Here is an 18,144-nt window from a genome sequence, read left to right on the forward strand (position 1 = left end):
ATTCCTCCTCACATTCTCACCCTCACTGTGGCTTGTGAACATGCTGTCCTATGCACTTTTGCGCCCACCCACACATCTTTCACCTGCTTCCCCCCCTGTGCAGATACACCAGAGGCAGCCCTCATTATATATGACTTTTCAACTGCAGAACTCGTCTCGCGCATAAGACACATCTGCTCTGTACATAAATGCAGGTGTCCTTACTCTGCCAGCCACACAGAAAGAAAAAGAGGAAGAATGGCAGTTCAGTAGCAGAGGGCACAATTTGCATGCAGAAGGTGCCTGGTTCAACCCTTGCTATTTCTAGGTGAATTATCAGATAGATGAAAGGGGGGGGGGAAATCTGTTTGAGAATCTGAAGTGCGGCTGTCAGTCAGAATAGACCAACAGTCATCAATATTTTGAGACGTGGGACCCAACTTTAACCCAGACTTGCATTTGACACTCATTTCTTATCCTTCTTACCATATATTTTGTATGATAGTTGTGCCACTGTTGCGGCCCATCTTAGATCAGGCTGTGAGATAGCAGTGTTTCCTGACACACCCACAGCAGACCAATAGAGTAGAAGGTATTGAGCTAGCGAATTATTAGTCTAGCTCGCTTTGAAACAGCTTCCTGTGTATTTTGGGGTCCCAGCACCTTTAATTGTTTCATTTATTTCTCATGGTGCGATAGGAAGTTTTGTCACTATGTACTGGTGTGTTTCCCCAAAGACTTTTGCTTGTGCAACAGAACGTCCCCTCCCTCTCCTGTACACCCACCCATTCTGTCCCCTTAACCTTCTAGAGTACAGTGGAACCTCGGTTTATGAACACCTCGGTTTATGAATTTTCGGTTTATGAACGCCGCGGACCCATCTGGAACGGATTAATTCACTTTCCATTACTTTTAATGGGAAAGTTTGCTTCAGTTTATGAACGCTTCAGTTTATGAACAGACTTCCGGAACCAATTACACCCATGTTTCACTTTATGAACGCTTCAGTTTAAGTACTTCGCGGACCCGTCTGGAACGGATTAATCCACTTTCCATTACTTTCAATGGAAAAGTTCGCTTCAGTTTATGAACGGTTACTCCGCGGACCGTCTGGAACGGATTAATCCACTTTCCATTACTTTCAATGGGAAAGTTTGCTTCAGTTTATGAACGCTTCAGTTTATGAACAGACTTCCGGAACCAATTGTGTTCATAAACCGAGGTACCACTGTACATGGGAAGTGGAGAGGGAAGGGAAGTCCTTGTGTGAACAGGATGGCTTCGTTGCACGCAACCCACAGTTTGCAAATAACAGCCTTAGTGCCTTCTAGCTGCTAGCTGGCAAGCATTCTATGGCAGGTTCACAGCCTTCCGACTCTCCTCTTCTATTGTTACAGCCATCTTCCCAAAGCGCCTCACCGTTATGTTTACCTTGCATGGATGTGTATGTACATGCAGTCATCTGTTTGCTGTCGGCCTAAACAGACCCATGGACCTGTGTGTGTCCCTTTCCCTCGCCCACAGATATGCCAAGTACTACAAGCAAGAAAATGGCACAGAGTTCCGCACCCTCATGAAAGCCTTTGGCATTCGCTTTGATGTTCTGGTATACGGGAATGTGAGTGGCACAGGGCAACTGCGCAAACAGAAAGCAATGGCTAGGCAGAGGCCTGATGGGATATGGTGGGAGAGAGTTAAATCTTAACGAATGCCCAGGGAATCAAAAGCCCAGGTCGTCATGCTTTTACAAAGGTAATATGTCTTGCAAGGGATACTTGTAGTGCAATATTATACATGTCTATCCTGATGAGCCTCATGAAATTCAAGGGAACGTACTTCCAGGTAAGTACGTGTAGGATTTCAGCTACAGTATTTTAATGAAAGGAATCAGGTTGATCCAGAGTGAGGCTGCAGTCCTAACCATGTCTATTCAGCAGTAAACACTACTCAGTGGGACTTACTCCCAGGTAAGTGGGGTTAGGATCACAGCCCAAGTTAGTTGAAATCAGAAGAGCAGCTTTTGGGGGGTGTTTTTAATGAATTCCATATCAACGAAACATAAACTAAAACAGTGCTAACAGAAAAGAATAAAGTAAATAAGAAGTGGCAATGTTAAGATCTCAAAGGATATGCATACATTCAAAAAAATTTCCTTAACCAACTTCCCATCCCCTTCTTCCATGGTTCCTCCTATCTCCTCTTTTTCTCATGTTTTCTTGGTTCACCGCATCTATCGCAACTACTTTTGTAAACTCACATTATTTCTTATTACAGGTAGGTAGCCGTGTTGGTCTGGATCGAAGTAAAATAAAAAAAATTCCTTCAGTAGCACCTTAAAGACCAACTAAGTTTTTATTTTGGTATGAGCTTTCGTGTGCATGCACACTTCTTCAGATACACCGAAACAGAAGAGCCAGACCCTTATGTATATTCAGAGGGGGGTGGGGGTGGGTGGGAACGGGTGATGGGCTGATAGGAGTGGTAAACCTGTTGATGGCTGTTAACCACTGATGATGACTGCAATAGGCCCTGCGGGGGAAAAGCAAGGGCTGAGGCGCTAAAGAAAGCTTGATCATGCATAATGAGATAAGAATCCTATGTCTTTGTTCATCCCAGGTGGCTCCATGGTTTTAAGCTTGGTAATGAGTTCCAATTCAGCAACTTCCCTTTCCAGTCTGTTTCTGAATTTTTTTCTGTAATAAAACAGCTGCTTTGTTTTATTACAGAAAAATTTGTCCCAGAGGTATCTGGTTGGCCACTGAGAACACGATGCTGGACTTGATGGGTCTTTGGCCTCACCCAGCAGGACTTCAAAACATCACAAATAAAACCCATCTTTTCACAAATGTGTTCAGATGCTGCTAGTTACCCATTCTTCTGTAGTATGTTAAGTAATCAATAATCCCATATTGAATTGTTATTGTGGAATTATGGATTCTTGACCATCAAAGTGACACCAGTGGCCATGGCAAAGATGGTAACCTGGAATGATTAAGATGACAGCGGCATCCAGGACTGTGGCCCTTCTACAGAGAGCCGCAAGCCAAGGTAGAGGTGCTTTCATGAATAGCCCAAGAACGCCTTTCACGACTGGAGGGGGAGCCATTTTGGTGGTATCATAGTTTGCTGACATCTATTCCAATCCTCCGATTCTTCAAGGAGAACCGCTTTTGGTATGCTAACTTTGCCTTGTGTTCCCTCAGGCTGGGAAATTCAACATCATCCCAACCCTCATCAACACAGTGGCAGCCTTCACGTCTGTTGGGGTGGTAAGCATTTTGGATTGCCCAAGGTTTTGTCATGTCTTCTCTCCTTTCATTGTTTAGTCCAAAGAACTGGTTGGGTTTGACCATTCATGGGTTTTAGTTCTCAGAACTTCACACACCCAGTTAGGACAAGGTTCCCTAGAGCAGTGTGGACACTTTTTCAGCCCAAGAGCTACATTTCCTTCTGGACAGCCAGAGTGCTCTTGTCCTTCCCTCCTGCTTTCAAACTTCCCACAGGCATTTTGCTGCCCAGTGTAAGAACAGGATGTTGGACTAGATGAGCCATTGGCCTGATCCACCAGCCTCTCCTTATGTCCGTTTGGATTCTCTGACTGGGGAGGAGAGTGGAAAGTGCTTGGTTTTAGCTCCAGAGGGTCAAGGATTTGAGCTTCCTTTTGGACAGGAAGCTTTTTTCTAATCTGAAAATGTTGATTAATGCACCAGTCAGTCAGTTATGCCCAGAGTTACTTCTGCTGTACCATTTTGCCTGGCCACTTCTCCTGTGAGAGGCCATCTCACCTGTTCTCTTCTCGCTTCAGGGGACAGTCTTGTGTGACATTATTCTCCTCAACTTCCTGAAGGGAGCAGATCAGTACAAGGCCAAGAAATTTGAAGAGGTGGGTCTCTACAGTACACAGTTAAGTTCATTGCCAGCAAAAGCACCCCCATGCCAGTAGACCCCAGCCTTTTCAGACCCGGACCCAGTTTCATTCCAGACTTGCATTTGGGGGCATGCTTCCTCATTTTCTTATGGTTGTAGTGCTACCGTTGTAACCCATCTTATGTCAAATGATGACCTAGCAGTGCATCTTGGCCCACCAGGTGAAGACCAGTTATAGTAGTCTCTGCTTACTATGGGGAAAACTCCCCTCTACTCCCCTTTTTACCTCCGCCCCCAGCCTTGTTCACACACAACACTAAACCAAACCATGACTCAGTGTAAATGAGCAAGTGTGCTGGTGCACAGCTAGAACACTGCAGCCTCTTCACTTCTTCCCTGCTCTTCCCCTGTCACAAGGAGCTAAGTCACAGTCTGCAGAGTAGAGCATGAGAAGAAATGTTCAGAATTGTGCAAGCTAGTGTGGGGCAGGGATTAGAGTGTTGGGCTAGGCCAGGGGTAGGCAACCCAAGGCCCATGGGCCAGATGCAGCCCAATCGCCTTCTCAATCTGGCCCATGGACGGTCAAGGAATCAGTGTGTTTTTGACATGAGTAGAATGTGTGCTTTATTTAAAATGCATCTCTGGGTTATTTGTGGGGCATAGGAATTCGTTCATTTTCTCTCTCCAAAATATAGTCCTTCTCACCATATGGTCTGAGGGACGGTGGACTGGCCCACGGCTGAAAAAGGTTGCTGACCCCTGGGCTAGGCCCTAGGAGACCCAGGTTCAAATCCCCACTTGTCAATGAAGCTCATTAGGTAACTTTGGGCAAGTCATTGTGTCTTGGCCTAACTTAACCTCTCTGGGTTGTTGTGGGGAGAACCATGTATGCCACCTTGAGCTCCTTAGAGGAAAAGTATGATATAGAGGTAATAAATAGGAATAATAATGATTCCTCCACAAAGGTAACAGCTTTCTGTCTCTCTCCGCAGGTGTCGGAGAAAGTGTTGCATCCAGACACTTCTGGAAGCCCTATTTACCAGAACAACCAGACCCTGGGACGTCGTTGTGAGGAGAAACAGTCAACTGATTCAGGCACCTTCTCAATTGGACTCTAACAAACAGACATGTGAAGAGGACATTAACCAATGTCATACATCGCTCTGCTGTCATGGGTGCTGCCCTACATAACAGCCCTTCAATTTGGATCCTCCTGTCACATCACACCACTGGGGTTGAGGGAACTGGTTGGTTGGCTGGTTGGTTTCAGTTTACTGTGTGCTTCCCATTTCTCTCTCCCTCTCCCTCTCTGTTTGTTTCTCAGTTTCACATCATGGCCCACCTCTCCCAGGGAAGCTTGTGAGTCTTAACTTGTCAGAGACTCATATCCCCTCTCACCTCTTCCTTTAGAAAACAGCCACAACAAAAAGTGTTCCTTAAAGAAAAGGAGATTCCTGGGTCACCAACACCAGTGCATTAAAAGTGGGTGTGGGATGATCATCCAAAAAAAACTCTTACATTTTCCAGTTCTACTGAAACTCTTAGCAGTAGAAAACTGCTTTTGACACTGAACCCATGAATCAGATTCACTATGGGATTGCATGACAGCAGCATCACATCTCCACCTCGTGAGCTGAGCTGTACCATGTGGTGACAGTACATAAGAACACCTAAAGTCCCAACCAGACCAGCATCCTAGTCTCATAGTGGCCAGACAGATGTCTATGGGAAGCGCACATGCAGGACTTGAGTGCAGCAGTCCTCTCCCCACTTGGGAATTCCACCAACAGGAATACAGGGGCAGTCAGTGGAGGTTGGACAGAACCCTGGCGGCTAGCAGCCATTGATAACACTCACCCTCTTTTAAAGCCATTCAACTTGGTACCATCATTACATCTAGTGAGAACAAATGTCATACTTTAACTGTGCAGAATGGAGAAGTTCTTCCTTTTGTTTCTCCCAAATTTTCCAATATTTAACTTACTGGATGGCCGAGTTCTATTATTATGAGAGATGGAGAAGTTTTCTCACGTGATCTTTGTATTGATCCATGTGGCAGTGTTTTATGCAGAGATGGAGAAGTTTAAAACACTGTCACATGGATCAACACAAAGATCACGTGAGAGGGTGGTGGTTAGGGAGCTTTGACCACTCCTACGCCTACCAAATGGCCAGGCCTTTGGGGCAAAGTGATGGAAGATTCTGAATAAAAATAAAAATGCATGCATAATCTATGAGGCAAGAAAACATGGATGTGCTGTAAATAGTGGTGGGTTTGTTTGTTTTTCATTCTGTGACAACACTGATAGGTATGGTACTCCCTACACCAAGAGCAGTGGAGACAATACAGTGGTACCTCGGGTTACAGACACTTTGGGTAACAAACTCTGCTAACCCAGTAGTACCTCGGGCTGAGAACTTTGCCCCAGGATGAGAACAGAAATCATGCAGTGGCAGTGCGGCGGCAGCAGGAGGCCCCATTAGTGAAAGCACACCTCAGGTTAAGAACAATTTCAGGTTAAGAATGGACCTCCGGAACGAATTAAGTTCGTAACCCAAGGTACCACTGTACAGCCTTTGAATGAGAGAGAAGCAAAGACTTACGATGCCTAATATTGGCTCCATTTTCAAATGTAGAAGCAGGGTCCAGTAGAAGAAAGTCGGCCTCTGCAGCAGACACCACAGCTCCTAATCCTACATCAGGTTCCCCAAAGGAACATTAAAAGATGCCTTATACCCAGCTAGATCACTGGTGCATCTTGTCTACTAGTGTCTTCATTGCTTTACAGTAGCTTTCTGAATTTTTTCAAATGTGAATCTCTCCCACCCCTACCTGGAAATTGAACCTTCTACATGCAAATCAGATGCTCTATGCTAAGGCACTTCCCCAAAGCAGCACCATGGACCACTGCAGCCTCTCCTGGTGCTTTCAGCCCACTAAACTTATAGCTCAATCTACCCCACATTCGGGACACGGGTGGCGCTGTGGGTTAAACCACAGAGCCTACGGTTTGCCGATCAGAAGGTCGGCAGTTCGAATCCCTGCGATGGGGTGAGCTCCCATGGCTCGGTCCCAGCTCCTGCCAACCTAGCAGTTCGAAAGCACATCAAGTGCAAAGCGGGAAGGCAAATGGCGTTTCCATGTGCTGCTCTGGTTCGCCAGAAGCGTCTTTGTCATGCTGGCCACATAACGTGGAAGCTGTACGCCGGCTCCCTCGGCCAATAGAGTGAGATGAGCGCCACAACCCCAGAGTCGGTCACAACTGGACCTAATGGTCAGGGGTCCCTTTACCTTTACCTTACCCCACATTCAAAACTGGCAAGTGCTTCCCCACCACTCCAGCCTCGCTGTTGCCAAGCACCAACCCTAATCGCAGGTGATTTACCCTTTCAGGAAGAACATCCCCCCAACTGTTTGCCTCCCCCAGGAAACATCCGCTCAACTTCTCATACTGGTAGCCCAGGAAAGGATGGTCATCTGGCAGGTGTCATGGATTTATGATGTAAATTCTTTTGGAAGGTTCATAGCTTCTTCAAGTGAGAGCAATATGCGTGTCCTTCTGCTGGATTGGAAACTGCCATGCATGCACTGTCGTTCGCATTTGATCACTGAATGTCGTAATCAAGGCTGTGCATGCAACTCTCAGTACCAGATTGGACTGTCACATAGAGTGATGGAAAAATGGTCGGTGGGGTGCTGTCTCCTTTGACTCTGCTAATCACCTATTTGAGAGGGCTAGGCCCTGCTGGAATCAGCACTTTCTTTTGTATTCTAGAATCCTTCAGGCTGCCTGACTCACAGGCACTAGCTTCTGTCTTTATGAGACGCAGGAACACAGGCAGAGACTTCAGATGGCACAAATGGTCCCCTTAACTTAGGGCACAACATGATGACAAAGGAGATGATGCATACTTTCCCATGTTGCTGGTGCAAGCTTATACGTAGGTGAGCTTGCAGAAGACAAGCATCAGCTCAAAGAATAATGACTAAGAATATTCGTGAACAGTTAGCTGGTGCTTGAGCCAGAAACACAAACATCCCATGTTAACCAGCATGTAACAGCAAAGCCACAGTTCTACAGTTAACAGAAATCTCTTTCCGGGCAGTCCTAAGAAACTGCTATTGGCAGCAGCCGTCCCAGATTCTGCCCCAATCTGTGGGTGCCTGGTGCATGTGTGAGGTGTCATGCGGCAGGAGGAGGCCTGACAGGGCCCATCGCAGCCTCTGGAGCAGTGTTTCCCAACCTTGTGCCTCCAGCTGTTTTCGGACTACAATTCCCATCATTCCTGACCACTGGTCTTGCTAGCTAGGGATGATGGGAGTTGTAGTCCAAAAACAGCTGGAGGCACAAGGTTGAGAAACACTGCTCTGGAGGGCCTGACAGGACCCGGCACGGCTGTGGGTAGGCCTGCGCACCAGCAGGCGTGATGACATCAGATGCCATAATCCTACAGGGCCATCAGGTCCATCCATCTCCTGCCCTGTCTTGGATTCAGATTCCCCCTCCTGCTACAAGCCTCCATAAAGAGGCGTCTTACTTATTTTGAGGCAGCACTGGTCATCTGTTTATTCCTTTAAATTTGCATCTCATCTTTTTTTTCCTGCCATGGAACCCAAGGCGAGGAACATGTGGTTCCTAGGCATCCTGTCAGGAACCACATAAAAAAGGAGGAGGCTAGAGCCCCTTCTAAGGTTGGTTGGTGAAATGACCCCACCGCAAGGGATGGTCTGGCAACACAACAAAACCTGCTGTTCTAGCCAATGCTATAATTGATACAATTATAGTACCCAACAAGTCACTACACTTTCTTGCTGTACCTTGAAAGGAGAGTTTATCTATGATGGGAAGAGCTGCATATGTGTGTGTGTGTGTGTGTGTGTGTGTGTGTGTGTGTGTGTGTGTGTGTGTGTAAGAGAGAGAGATGGTGAACATCAGGTTTCTTATTCTTCTGCTATTCTACAGTATTTATGAACTTTCATTACGGTAGGGTTCCCTTCTGAATTTAATTTCATATTGGACTTCTTGACTGCCACACAATGCCTGAAACTAGTGCAACTTTCCACAATTGATTTTTAATATAAAAAGGCAAGCTTTATTGAAGTATTCAAATGGCATAGGGTGTTGGTTTTTTTCATTCCATGACTTTTTTAAAAATTATTTTTTTGAAGGAATATCTCCCAAGCTGTGTAATGGACTTTGGTTCTTAAAAACCAACATCAAATATATCTATTTAATAATTCAAAACAATGAGGGTAGACTGTTTTTCAACTAATTCAAAAACTTAATGGGAGACAAAAATGTTAAGACTTCCACTTCAAAGAGTTGCATTTTCTGACATATTAAACATCCTAACTTGGTACCTGCTCTTAATACTGGCGTGTTTGTATGATTCACAAAAATATAGCTCTGTCATTAAACAAAATAAATGTAAGTGAAATACAACCTAAATTCCCACACTAGGAGGATACAATATAGGTTTGATTCCTAGAAAAATAACACTCTAGAGAGAGGGAGCAATAAACTGTGGTTTGGTAACACAGATATGTTTAAGTCCATTTGTTTCAAGGGACTTAAGCACACCTGACTGTGTTGGACTGTGACCAGATTTTGCTGGGAATGAAGCTCAGAGAGAGAGAGGAGGGTTCTTCCTCAGTTCCCTTTTCAAATCTTCTTAAGGTTCCCTTTTGATAGGAGAGATTCCCAAAGTCTACACAGTGAAGGGCTCAGATAGAAGACTCCAGGCCTTCCTTCTTGCCTGCAGTTAAGGTTGGGGAGCATGCGATGTACTGTTCCTTCTGCCGCCGCTTGCACTCCAACCACACCATCACTGGGTTGACCAAAGCCAGAAATATTAGGACTATGAGACCAATATTCACCTGAAAAAAGAGATGCACTATTAATACGCAGGCAGCAGCTTCTAAAAATGTTCCTTTCTGGGGGGGCTCTGGGAAATGTGAAGTGTCTGAGGTTGGCACCTAGCCTAGAGAGCCATCTCTATGCCTGCTCTACATAGAGGCAGAAGGGATTAGGTGTATGCAACTGGCAGGCAGAATGAAGGCTTTGAATCAGCCAGGCCTATGGCAGCCACTTATGCAGCCCCCCCCCCAAAAAAGAGAAAATGCATCAGCACCACTCCCCACCCAAAGGACAAATGAGGGCAGAGACTTGCATATTTCCATATGCTAATTTATAACTATATGTGCAAGTTCAAAAAAATATATATGACAATTTCAAATAAAAAATGCAATATATCTAGTCCTACTTGGGACAACAGATCAGGTGCCCTGTATGCTTAATTTGCTGTCCAGGTCCCCTGCCCATTTAAACTCAACTTGGACTAGTAGACTTCCCCCTGAAAAGCAGGTCACACTCAGACCCGGATATATATTGCAATACTAGGGGCCTGGGCCTTTTGCCTGGTCAACGAAGTAGTAAATCAGGTCTCCTAGCTCCATGTTCGCTACCGTCTGCAATACAACACAGAAGTAGAGATCCCCATTTGGGGTACTGACGTGGTGAAACAGACTCATGAGGGCACAAAACACTCACATAAAAGGGATCCCCGTTGAGTGGGCCACTGATGAGCGAGAAGCAGGGGTATTGCAGGAGAGACACCACGGCTGAGAGCCCCATCACCAGGCCGTAGAGTTTCCCAAAGTGTTCCGAAGGGAAGCTGCCAAGACACAGAGTGGGGGGCGGGGAGGAAGAATGACATGGACATCGTGGCATGGCATGTCTAAGCAGACTACCCTCCTCACAGTGACTTGTCCACCATGTGCTGCTTCTCCACCTCCCATCTTTATATTTTGTATTTCTTTTCTTTTTGATTTCCGTGTTCCTTTCCTTCCTCATCAGGAGGAAGGACAGCAGACCTGCATCCCTCATATGGTCAAGGAACAGAGCAGGAGATTTGTTTTAATAATAATAATAATAATAATAATAATAATAATTTATTATTTATACCCCGCCCATCTGGCCAGGTCACCCCCCGCCGCCACTCTGGGCGGCTTCCAACACACATTAAAATACATCAAAACATCACAGATTAAAAATTTCCCTAGTTTTTACAGCATCTGCATCACTATTTCATAGCACCACATACCCTCCAACATTTCTCCAATGAAAATAGGGACGTCCCATTCCATAATGATAATTTTACTATTGATACCCCACACATCTAACTGGGTTGCCCCAGCCACTCTGGGCAGCTTCCAACCAGTGGTGGAGCATATGCCCATGCTTCCCAGGGCGGGCGTGCTTCCAAGAGGGGCGTGGCACGTTCCCAAGGGGGGCGTGGCACAGAGGGTGCCCTCCCAGGTGCGGAATAGCCACTCGGGTGCCCGGAGCAGCGCACATGCCCTGCAACCAGGGGCGGAGCGAGCCGCTCATAGGGGTGGAGCGAGCCATGGCGGACATTTGGCGTGCCACCAGCCCGTGACTCCCAAGCCTCCCCAAGCTGTCAAAACGAAGGGGGAAGGGGGGATGCTGCCAGAAAAGCAGTACAGCTCCTCCCCCTTACCCCGACGACTCTGGGTAGGCTTGGGAGTCATGGGCAGGCGGCGCACCGAATGTCACCCCCCTCAGTGAGGGCGCCCGGGGCAGTCCACCCCCACGGCCCCCACTTCCAACTTATGTAAAAACATAACAAAACATTAAACATTGAAAAAGCGTCCCTATACAGGATTGGCTTCAGATGTCTCGGGGGTCGGATAACCCCATACCCTCCAACATTTCTCCAGTGAAAAAAAGGGACACCCTAAGGAAAAGTGGGACATTCCAGTCAGAAACTGGGACGGCTTCTCTAAATTAGGGACATCCCTGAAAATAGGGACACTTGGAGGGTCTGCACCCAGACTGCAACCAAGGGCTTTTCATTAAATCTATTGAAGGAAAATCCCATGCTAACATGTGGCCTGCCTCTTCAATGACCAGTTCAAAATGAAAACAACCAGCAGATTTAGCATTCATACTAAGCCCTTTCCACATATCTGCTTTCTTTAGTATATTAAGTCAAGTACAACAGTCACTTCTCATAGCGCAACTGCAAAACATTAAAATGCCAAATAAATAGTTCATCTTGTCCAGTCTCTTGTGTCTGACAGAGACAAGCTCTAGAAAGGTATCTCAGCAGGGTTCTACAAACCCAGAAGACATAAATTGTGCTATGAACTGTGGAAGTTGCTCCTAAAGCAAGATTCTGAGAACTGCAGCCATTTATTATTAGTATAAATTGATATTTTTAGCCCTCTTGCGTGTGGGGAGAATCTTGAACAGCCTCTGTTTCTGCTAAAAAATTCAAAACCAAAGGAGCCGGGAGAGGGAAAAAGGATTTCAGTGAACAATTTTCTGTAATTGATTGTTATTCTGCACTAGTACCAGTTCCTCTCAGTGGCTCCAAGTACCATTCACTGAGTATCAAAACTTCCTTCTGCTTTCATCCTTCCCTTTCTCTTTCTCTTTCCCCTGCCCCTAATCCATCTCTCCCAAACCACACTCTCCTCTTTTCATGGAGAGGCCAGTTACTTACGCAATGGATAAGAAGGCAGCATTGCCCCCGTAGAGGAAGGAGCGGCTCAGAACCTGCAGGATAAACGTGGCGTACTGCACAGGCAGCACCGGAATAGAGGCACAAATTGAGAAGGCCACGCACTGCAACACTGTGATGACCAGTGACAGCACACAGGAACGCAGGTCCGCAAGGGAATCTGGCACCCCTGGAAACAGAGAATACAGAGAGAGATGAGCAGGACCAAAGGAGACCTCAGGGCATCAAATACCCTTGATGGGCAGTCTCATGAGGAAATCAAAACACTCGCAATGGGACGTACCTTGCGAACTCCCTTCCTTTTTATGTCCACGTTTGTGACGGTCCAGGATAAGCCCATTCCAGGGGGCACAGATGACTCCACAGAACTGGGTGAAGGCAAAAGCATTGGTGTAGCTGCTCACTGTTGATAGAAAGAAGACGGAAGGATGACAAAATCCTTTCCCCGTCAGCACAGATATGTGCCAAGATTTTCATAGACGTAACCCACTATGAGATGATGGCAAGAGACTAGGAGGAATCAAAGGTCAGGAGCCCTTAGTTCTCCAGTAGTTCCAAACAAAATATTTTCAAGAACTATCTCTTCTTTCTCAATAGAAAGACTATACCAGGCACCCCCAAACTGTGGCCCTCCAGATGTTTTGGCCTACAAATCCCATGATCCCTAGCTAATAGGACCAGTGGAAGATGGGAATTGTAGTCCAAAACATCTGGAGGGCTGAAGTTTGGGGGTGCCTGGACTATACCATCAGGAGGGGCTTCCCCTCAGCTCCTAGACCAGGGCAGTCTCCTGGCACAGCTATTTATCCAAGTCATTACAACACCATTTTAATTCCATTTCAGCAGCTTTTCCTGAGGCCAAGAGCACTGCTGAGACAAGATGACCTTCATCTCATGGTGAGAGAAAAGAGGGAGTCAGCAGCACCAAACACAAGAGACCGAAAAGGGAGGCATGCCTCAAAATTGTACTGAAATTGTGTGGGCTGTATCCACCATTAAGTCATATTTAGCATAGACTCATTGCAATGAATGAGTAGTACTAATTTAGGTTCATTCATTTCAAGAGCTCTACTCTAAACATACCCTTCAACATTTCTCCGATGAAAATAGGGACATCCCATTCCATAAAGATAATTTTACTATTTATACCCCACACATCTTACTGGGTTGCCCCAGCCACTCTGGGCAGCTTCCAACATATTTAAAAGAATAATAAAACATTAAACATTTTTTTTAAAAAAAGCTTCTCTATAAGGATTGCCTTCAGATGGCTCGGGGGGTCAGGTAACTCCATACCCTCCAACATTTCTCCAATGAAAATAGGGACATCCTAAGGAAAAGTGGGACATTCTGGGATCAAATCAGAAACAAGGACGTCTTCTCTAAGTCATGTCCCTGGAAAATATGGATACTTGGAGGGTCTGACATAACTTAAGTTGGCTATATATGGAGCTTTAATGAAACAGAGAAAAGCTCAACAAATTTCGATGGAATCCTTCATTAGGTGCACAATAATTCAATTTATTAATCCTAGTTACAAAACATCTCTCATAGTGTGTTTTTCCCTTCTACACTCTTCTAGCCTACCTGCCCCAAGACAAAGGGCAAGATCCAATGTTAGCCATAATGAGAATAGACACACTGCAAACAATAGACTTAGGTTCACTGATTTCACTGGATCTAGTACGGCTATGGTTTAGTTGGATCTCACCTCATAACTCTTATCCATCTCCACACACATATTTTTGTTTGTTTCTTACATATCCTAAATTTGGTGGAGGGGCTAAAATTTCCCAAAGGAGCCCAGGGTGGCAAGAAACAGGGCGTCAATATATTATAGTTGAAAAGAAAGTCATAAAAACACTTTAAAACATAGACACATAGCCTCACAGCTAATAATTTCAACAAGAGCAATAATTTTATTATTTATACCCCGTCCATCTGGCTGGGTTGCCCCAGGCACTCTGGGCAGCTTCCAACACATATAAAAACATAATAACATGTCAAAAATTAAAATAAAAGTTTTCCAAGAATGGTATTTTTCAGCTATTGAATGTGTGGGCGGACAGAAATGTTTTAAATTTCCTCCTGAATGTTTATACTGAGGGTGACAGCAAAACCTCACCAGGGAGATTGTTCTGCAAACAAGAGAACCTCTTAATCCCCACCCGGTGGTTCCCTGCCCCTTTCCCAATACTCTCCATACCAAGGGTGGGGTCTCCATCAGCCAGCTGTGTCAGCATGGAGTTGAGGGTGCCAATGAAGAGATAGTGTCGCAGCTGCATCACCGACAGCCACACCAGATGCCAAAAAAAGAGTTTGGAGAAGACACAGCTCCGGAAGGAAACAACAGCTGGAGCCTTGAGGTTTGCTGCAGTCTCAGCATCTCCTAAATAAATCAAAAAGAGGGAACAGGAGGCATGTATAACCATAGCTGCCAAGTACCCCGTTTTCCCCGGGAAACCCCCGTTTTTACTTACCTTTTCCCGGTGGTCCCCCGTATCACTTCGTCTCCCGTTTTTCGCCGTTATTTTCTCCTGCCGACGGCCATTTTTTTTCTTTCTGATTTGCCCTTCTATGGGCACCAAAAATGGCCACCGCCCGCTTCAAAAGTCGCATCTACGCATGTCCGGAAGTGCGTAGATGCGACTTCTGGTGTCGGCGGCGGCCATTTCTGGTGCCCATAGATGGGCGGAGTGACACCGGAAGTTGCGTCAACGCACTTCCGGTCATGCGTAGAAGCAACTTTTGAAGCCGGCGACGGCCATTTTTGGTGCCCATAGAAGGGCAAAGCGACACCGGAAGTTACGTCAACTCAACTTCCGGTGTCACACGGCTGCCAGTCCCAGATTCTGCAGTCCTGGACTTGGAAGATAAGTGTGTAACATCTGAAATGATCTTTATGTCGCACAGTACCTTGCTACTATTTCACTGCTGACAGTCATACCAATGTGAGAGCCCTTTCGAGGCACAAATCAAATGCACATCCATTGGTTTTTATGAGGGCTTCTAAGCAATTAGTTCCCCATGCAGAGGCCTAGAGAATATCTCGCACAGACTTCAACCCAGGGGTGAAAAATGGGCATGCGAAGCCGTTTCTAGTATAGGACTTACATTTTGTCCGTAGTGATGCTATGGTTAAACATGATTGAGTATTGCTGAACTCTTCCGGTCATTAATTCACATGCCTTGGGGAAAACCACTAAGAGCAAACAAATGAGTTAACTCTTCCTGCTTGCCTGCCCACCCAAAAGGGAATAGCTGGCTGTGATGCTTCAGAAGACATGAGGTCATATTCTCTAGCAGGAATGATGAGCATGGATGACTGCCTGTGAATTACTAGTAGCGTGGGGGGCGGGTAGGATCAGGTTTGATGAGGCCCTAAACTACTGAAGGTAATGGGGCCCTTTATATAGCAGGCGGGGTGCTTTACTTACATTATAGGAGCCTACACAACACAAAACACTGTTGCTGTATGTAGGTTTTATTTGTTTTTTATCTTATATTTTGGAAAATACATCCAGTTATTTTCCTTTAATTTTTTTTTGGGGGGGGCCAAGAGGGTGGGGCCCTAAGCTATAGCTTGTTTAGCTCATATGTAAATCCGGCACTGGGTAGGACTAAGAAGGGTTAAAGGAACTGACTTGACTCTTGAGGTCCCTGGTATTGAATCCCCCCTTGCTCACTGTACTGGTGTCTGTTTAGGCGAGAAAGCTGGCTCTGCTAAACACAGGACATTTTGAGGGTAGGAAATGAGGTATATGAGCCTGACTACAGAAACATAAACACACACAGAACCTCTTTTTGGAACAAATGACAAGTGCAAGGTATATCTGGCACCCTCAAACCTCCATAAATTGCGCTTACTCTGCAGCAGATTTACTCTATTTTTAAATATATTTTCCCAAATGTAACATTCCCATCCAATATTAAGGCCCAGCTAGAATCTCTAACCACCAACCCTTGAACCGGTCTCAGTCCCTACCTATGCCAACCAACCCTTTGTTGGTGGAATTTTCTTCGAGTGCTGGTCCAGCATGCAGATTATCCGAGTCCTCTGCATCATTCTCATCCAGAACTTTGGGGCTACGTTGCTCCTCATAGGTGCGATATGAACGGGACCTCTTGTGGCAGCTCACTCTGCAGACACAATTAATATGACTGGTACCCTGGGGACTTATTTCCCACATTTCCCATACAAAGAATGAAAACTCAAGTTCCACATGTGCATAGAGAGAAAGACAGGGCGGTACAAGTACGATTTATTTGTTCTTTCAGATGATGCATCATGACAGAAAGGTACAAAATCACAATGGCATTGATCATAAAGCCAAGTAAATAGAAATTGGCATTAAATGCATAAACTATAAATGGAAAAGGAGTACAGGAAACTTAGAATCAACCTCCGATTAGTTCTATTGCTGCAAATACTTTCACAACATGTTTGAGCCAACAACAATCCTCTCTCTCTTACTCCTCTTCATTCTTTCAGTTTTCTTACTTGATAGTGGTGAGAAATGGGAAGTTTCATTCTAAACCAGTTCACTGCTATCCAGTTTAGGCTGGGGGTCCTCTACAAACTTACTTGGCAGTGAGTTCCATAGAACTCTGAGATTTAAGGCTAAACAATACATTGCATGCAAACAGGTATAACTATAGCCCAGTGAACCTTTTTGAAGCAGCAATGCTGCTTTCAGGGAGAACAATCAGGAGCATATAAATGCTAGGGAGGTAGGAAATATGTGTTTAGAACCCTGCAGGGAAGGGAATTTGCTGCAGGGGGTAATTTGGGGCAGGAAAATGGCAGGTGGGGAAAAGGCTGAGCATCTTCCCATCAGCTGCTTCTCTACTCTGGATCACCCCCCTCAGGCGTTACTGTTTCAAAAAGGGCTGTAGTCGACATGCATTTGCTTGCTTTGTAGTTTGGCCCTTAAAGGTAAAGGGACCCCTGACCATTAGGTCTAGTCATGACCGACTCTGGGGTTGCGGCACTTTACTGGCCAAGGGAGCCAGTGTACAGCTTCTGGGTCATGTGGCCTGCATGACTAAGCCACTTCTGGCAAACCAGAGCAGCACACGGAAACGCCGTTTACCTTCCTGCTGCAGCGGTACCTATTTATCTACTCGCACTTTAGCATGCTTTCGAACTGCTAGGTTGGCAGGAGCAGGGACCGAGCAACGGGAGCTCACCCCGTCGCGGGGATTTGAACCACCGACCTTCTGATCAGCAAGCCCCAGGCTCTGTGGTTTAACCCACAGCGCCACCCGCGTCCCAGTTTGGCCCTTATGTCAATGTAAATTTCCAATTAAGCATGCAGAGGTCTTGGCTCTTAGGGATAACTGCCTCAACTGCAGGCATCCTGAAACAATGGGTTCACTTTGGACTATATTTCCTGCATCCCTTCAGTGAAGGCCATGCAGCTGCTGCTTTATTAGGGCTTTTCTGAAGATGCTACCAAATGGCACCTGAGCTGCTCTCCAAACTGGTGTCCCCCCCCCCCAATGGAGCTTGGGATGGTGATGTTGGGAGACAGCCACAGTAAAAACTGTGGAGGGTGTGAATCCTAGCTTTATTGACTGGGCAGAAGAAGTTGTTAAGCTGCTCTTTTATCTTTAATAGCAGCATGGTGTGAAGAAAGCCTGCAGATGAAGCTTTTCTCATCATGGATATAAACATCACCTGCCAATCAAGCAGTTACAGTGGTCCCTGAAGAGTTGGCAACCCCTATACGAATCCCAGAGCACTGTGCC

General features: G+C 45.8%; 2 protein-coding genes across 12 annotated transcripts in view; one reads left to right on the top strand and one right to left on the bottom strand.

Annotated features, from left to right (window-relative positions):
* The window catches only part of P2RX3 (purinergic receptor P2X 3), a 30,167-nt gene extending 24,057 nt beyond the window's left edge, over positions 1-6,110 (top strand). For both annotated transcript variants that reach the window (XM_035125009.3, XM_088664172.1), the window contains 4 exons: positions 1,504-1,597; positions 3,183-3,248; positions 3,785-3,862; positions 4,839-6,110. In XM_035125009.3, the coding sequence (XP_034980900.1) occupies positions 1,504-1,597; positions 3,183-3,248; positions 3,785-3,862; positions 4,839-4,964 (364 nt within the window). In that variant the 3' untranslated portion in view covers positions 4,965-6,110. The remainder of the gene's footprint in view (positions 1-1,503; positions 1,598-3,182; positions 3,249-3,784; positions 3,863-4,838) is intronic.
* Positions 6,111-8,900: 2,790 nt separating this feature from the next.
* Positions 8,901-18,144, bottom strand: part of SLC43A3 (solute carrier family 43 member 3) — a 45,489-nt gene continuing 36,245 nt past the window's right edge. For all 10 annotated transcript variants that reach the window (XM_060277419.2, XM_035124985.3, XM_035124994.3 and 7 more), the window contains 6 exons: positions 16,379-16,533; positions 14,600-14,782; positions 12,677-12,796; positions 12,376-12,562; positions 10,398-10,521; positions 8,901-9,724 (listed from right to left, as the gene is read on the bottom strand). In XM_060277419.2, the coding sequence (XP_060133402.2) occupies positions 9,572-9,724; positions 10,398-10,521; positions 12,376-12,562; positions 12,677-12,796; positions 14,600-14,782; positions 16,379-16,533 (922 nt within the window). In that variant the 3' untranslated portion in view covers positions 8,901-9,571. The remainder of the gene's footprint in view (positions 9,725-10,397; positions 10,522-12,375; positions 12,563-12,676; positions 12,797-14,599; positions 14,783-16,378; positions 16,534-18,144) is intronic.

The sequence above is a fragment of the Zootoca vivipara genome, chromosome 1 (assembly GCF_965207765.1).
Source record: "Zootoca vivipara chromosome 1, rZooViv2.hap1.1, whole genome shotgun sequence".
NCBI lineage: Eukaryota > Metazoa > Chordata > Lepidosauria > Squamata > Lacertidae > Zootoca > Zootoca vivipara.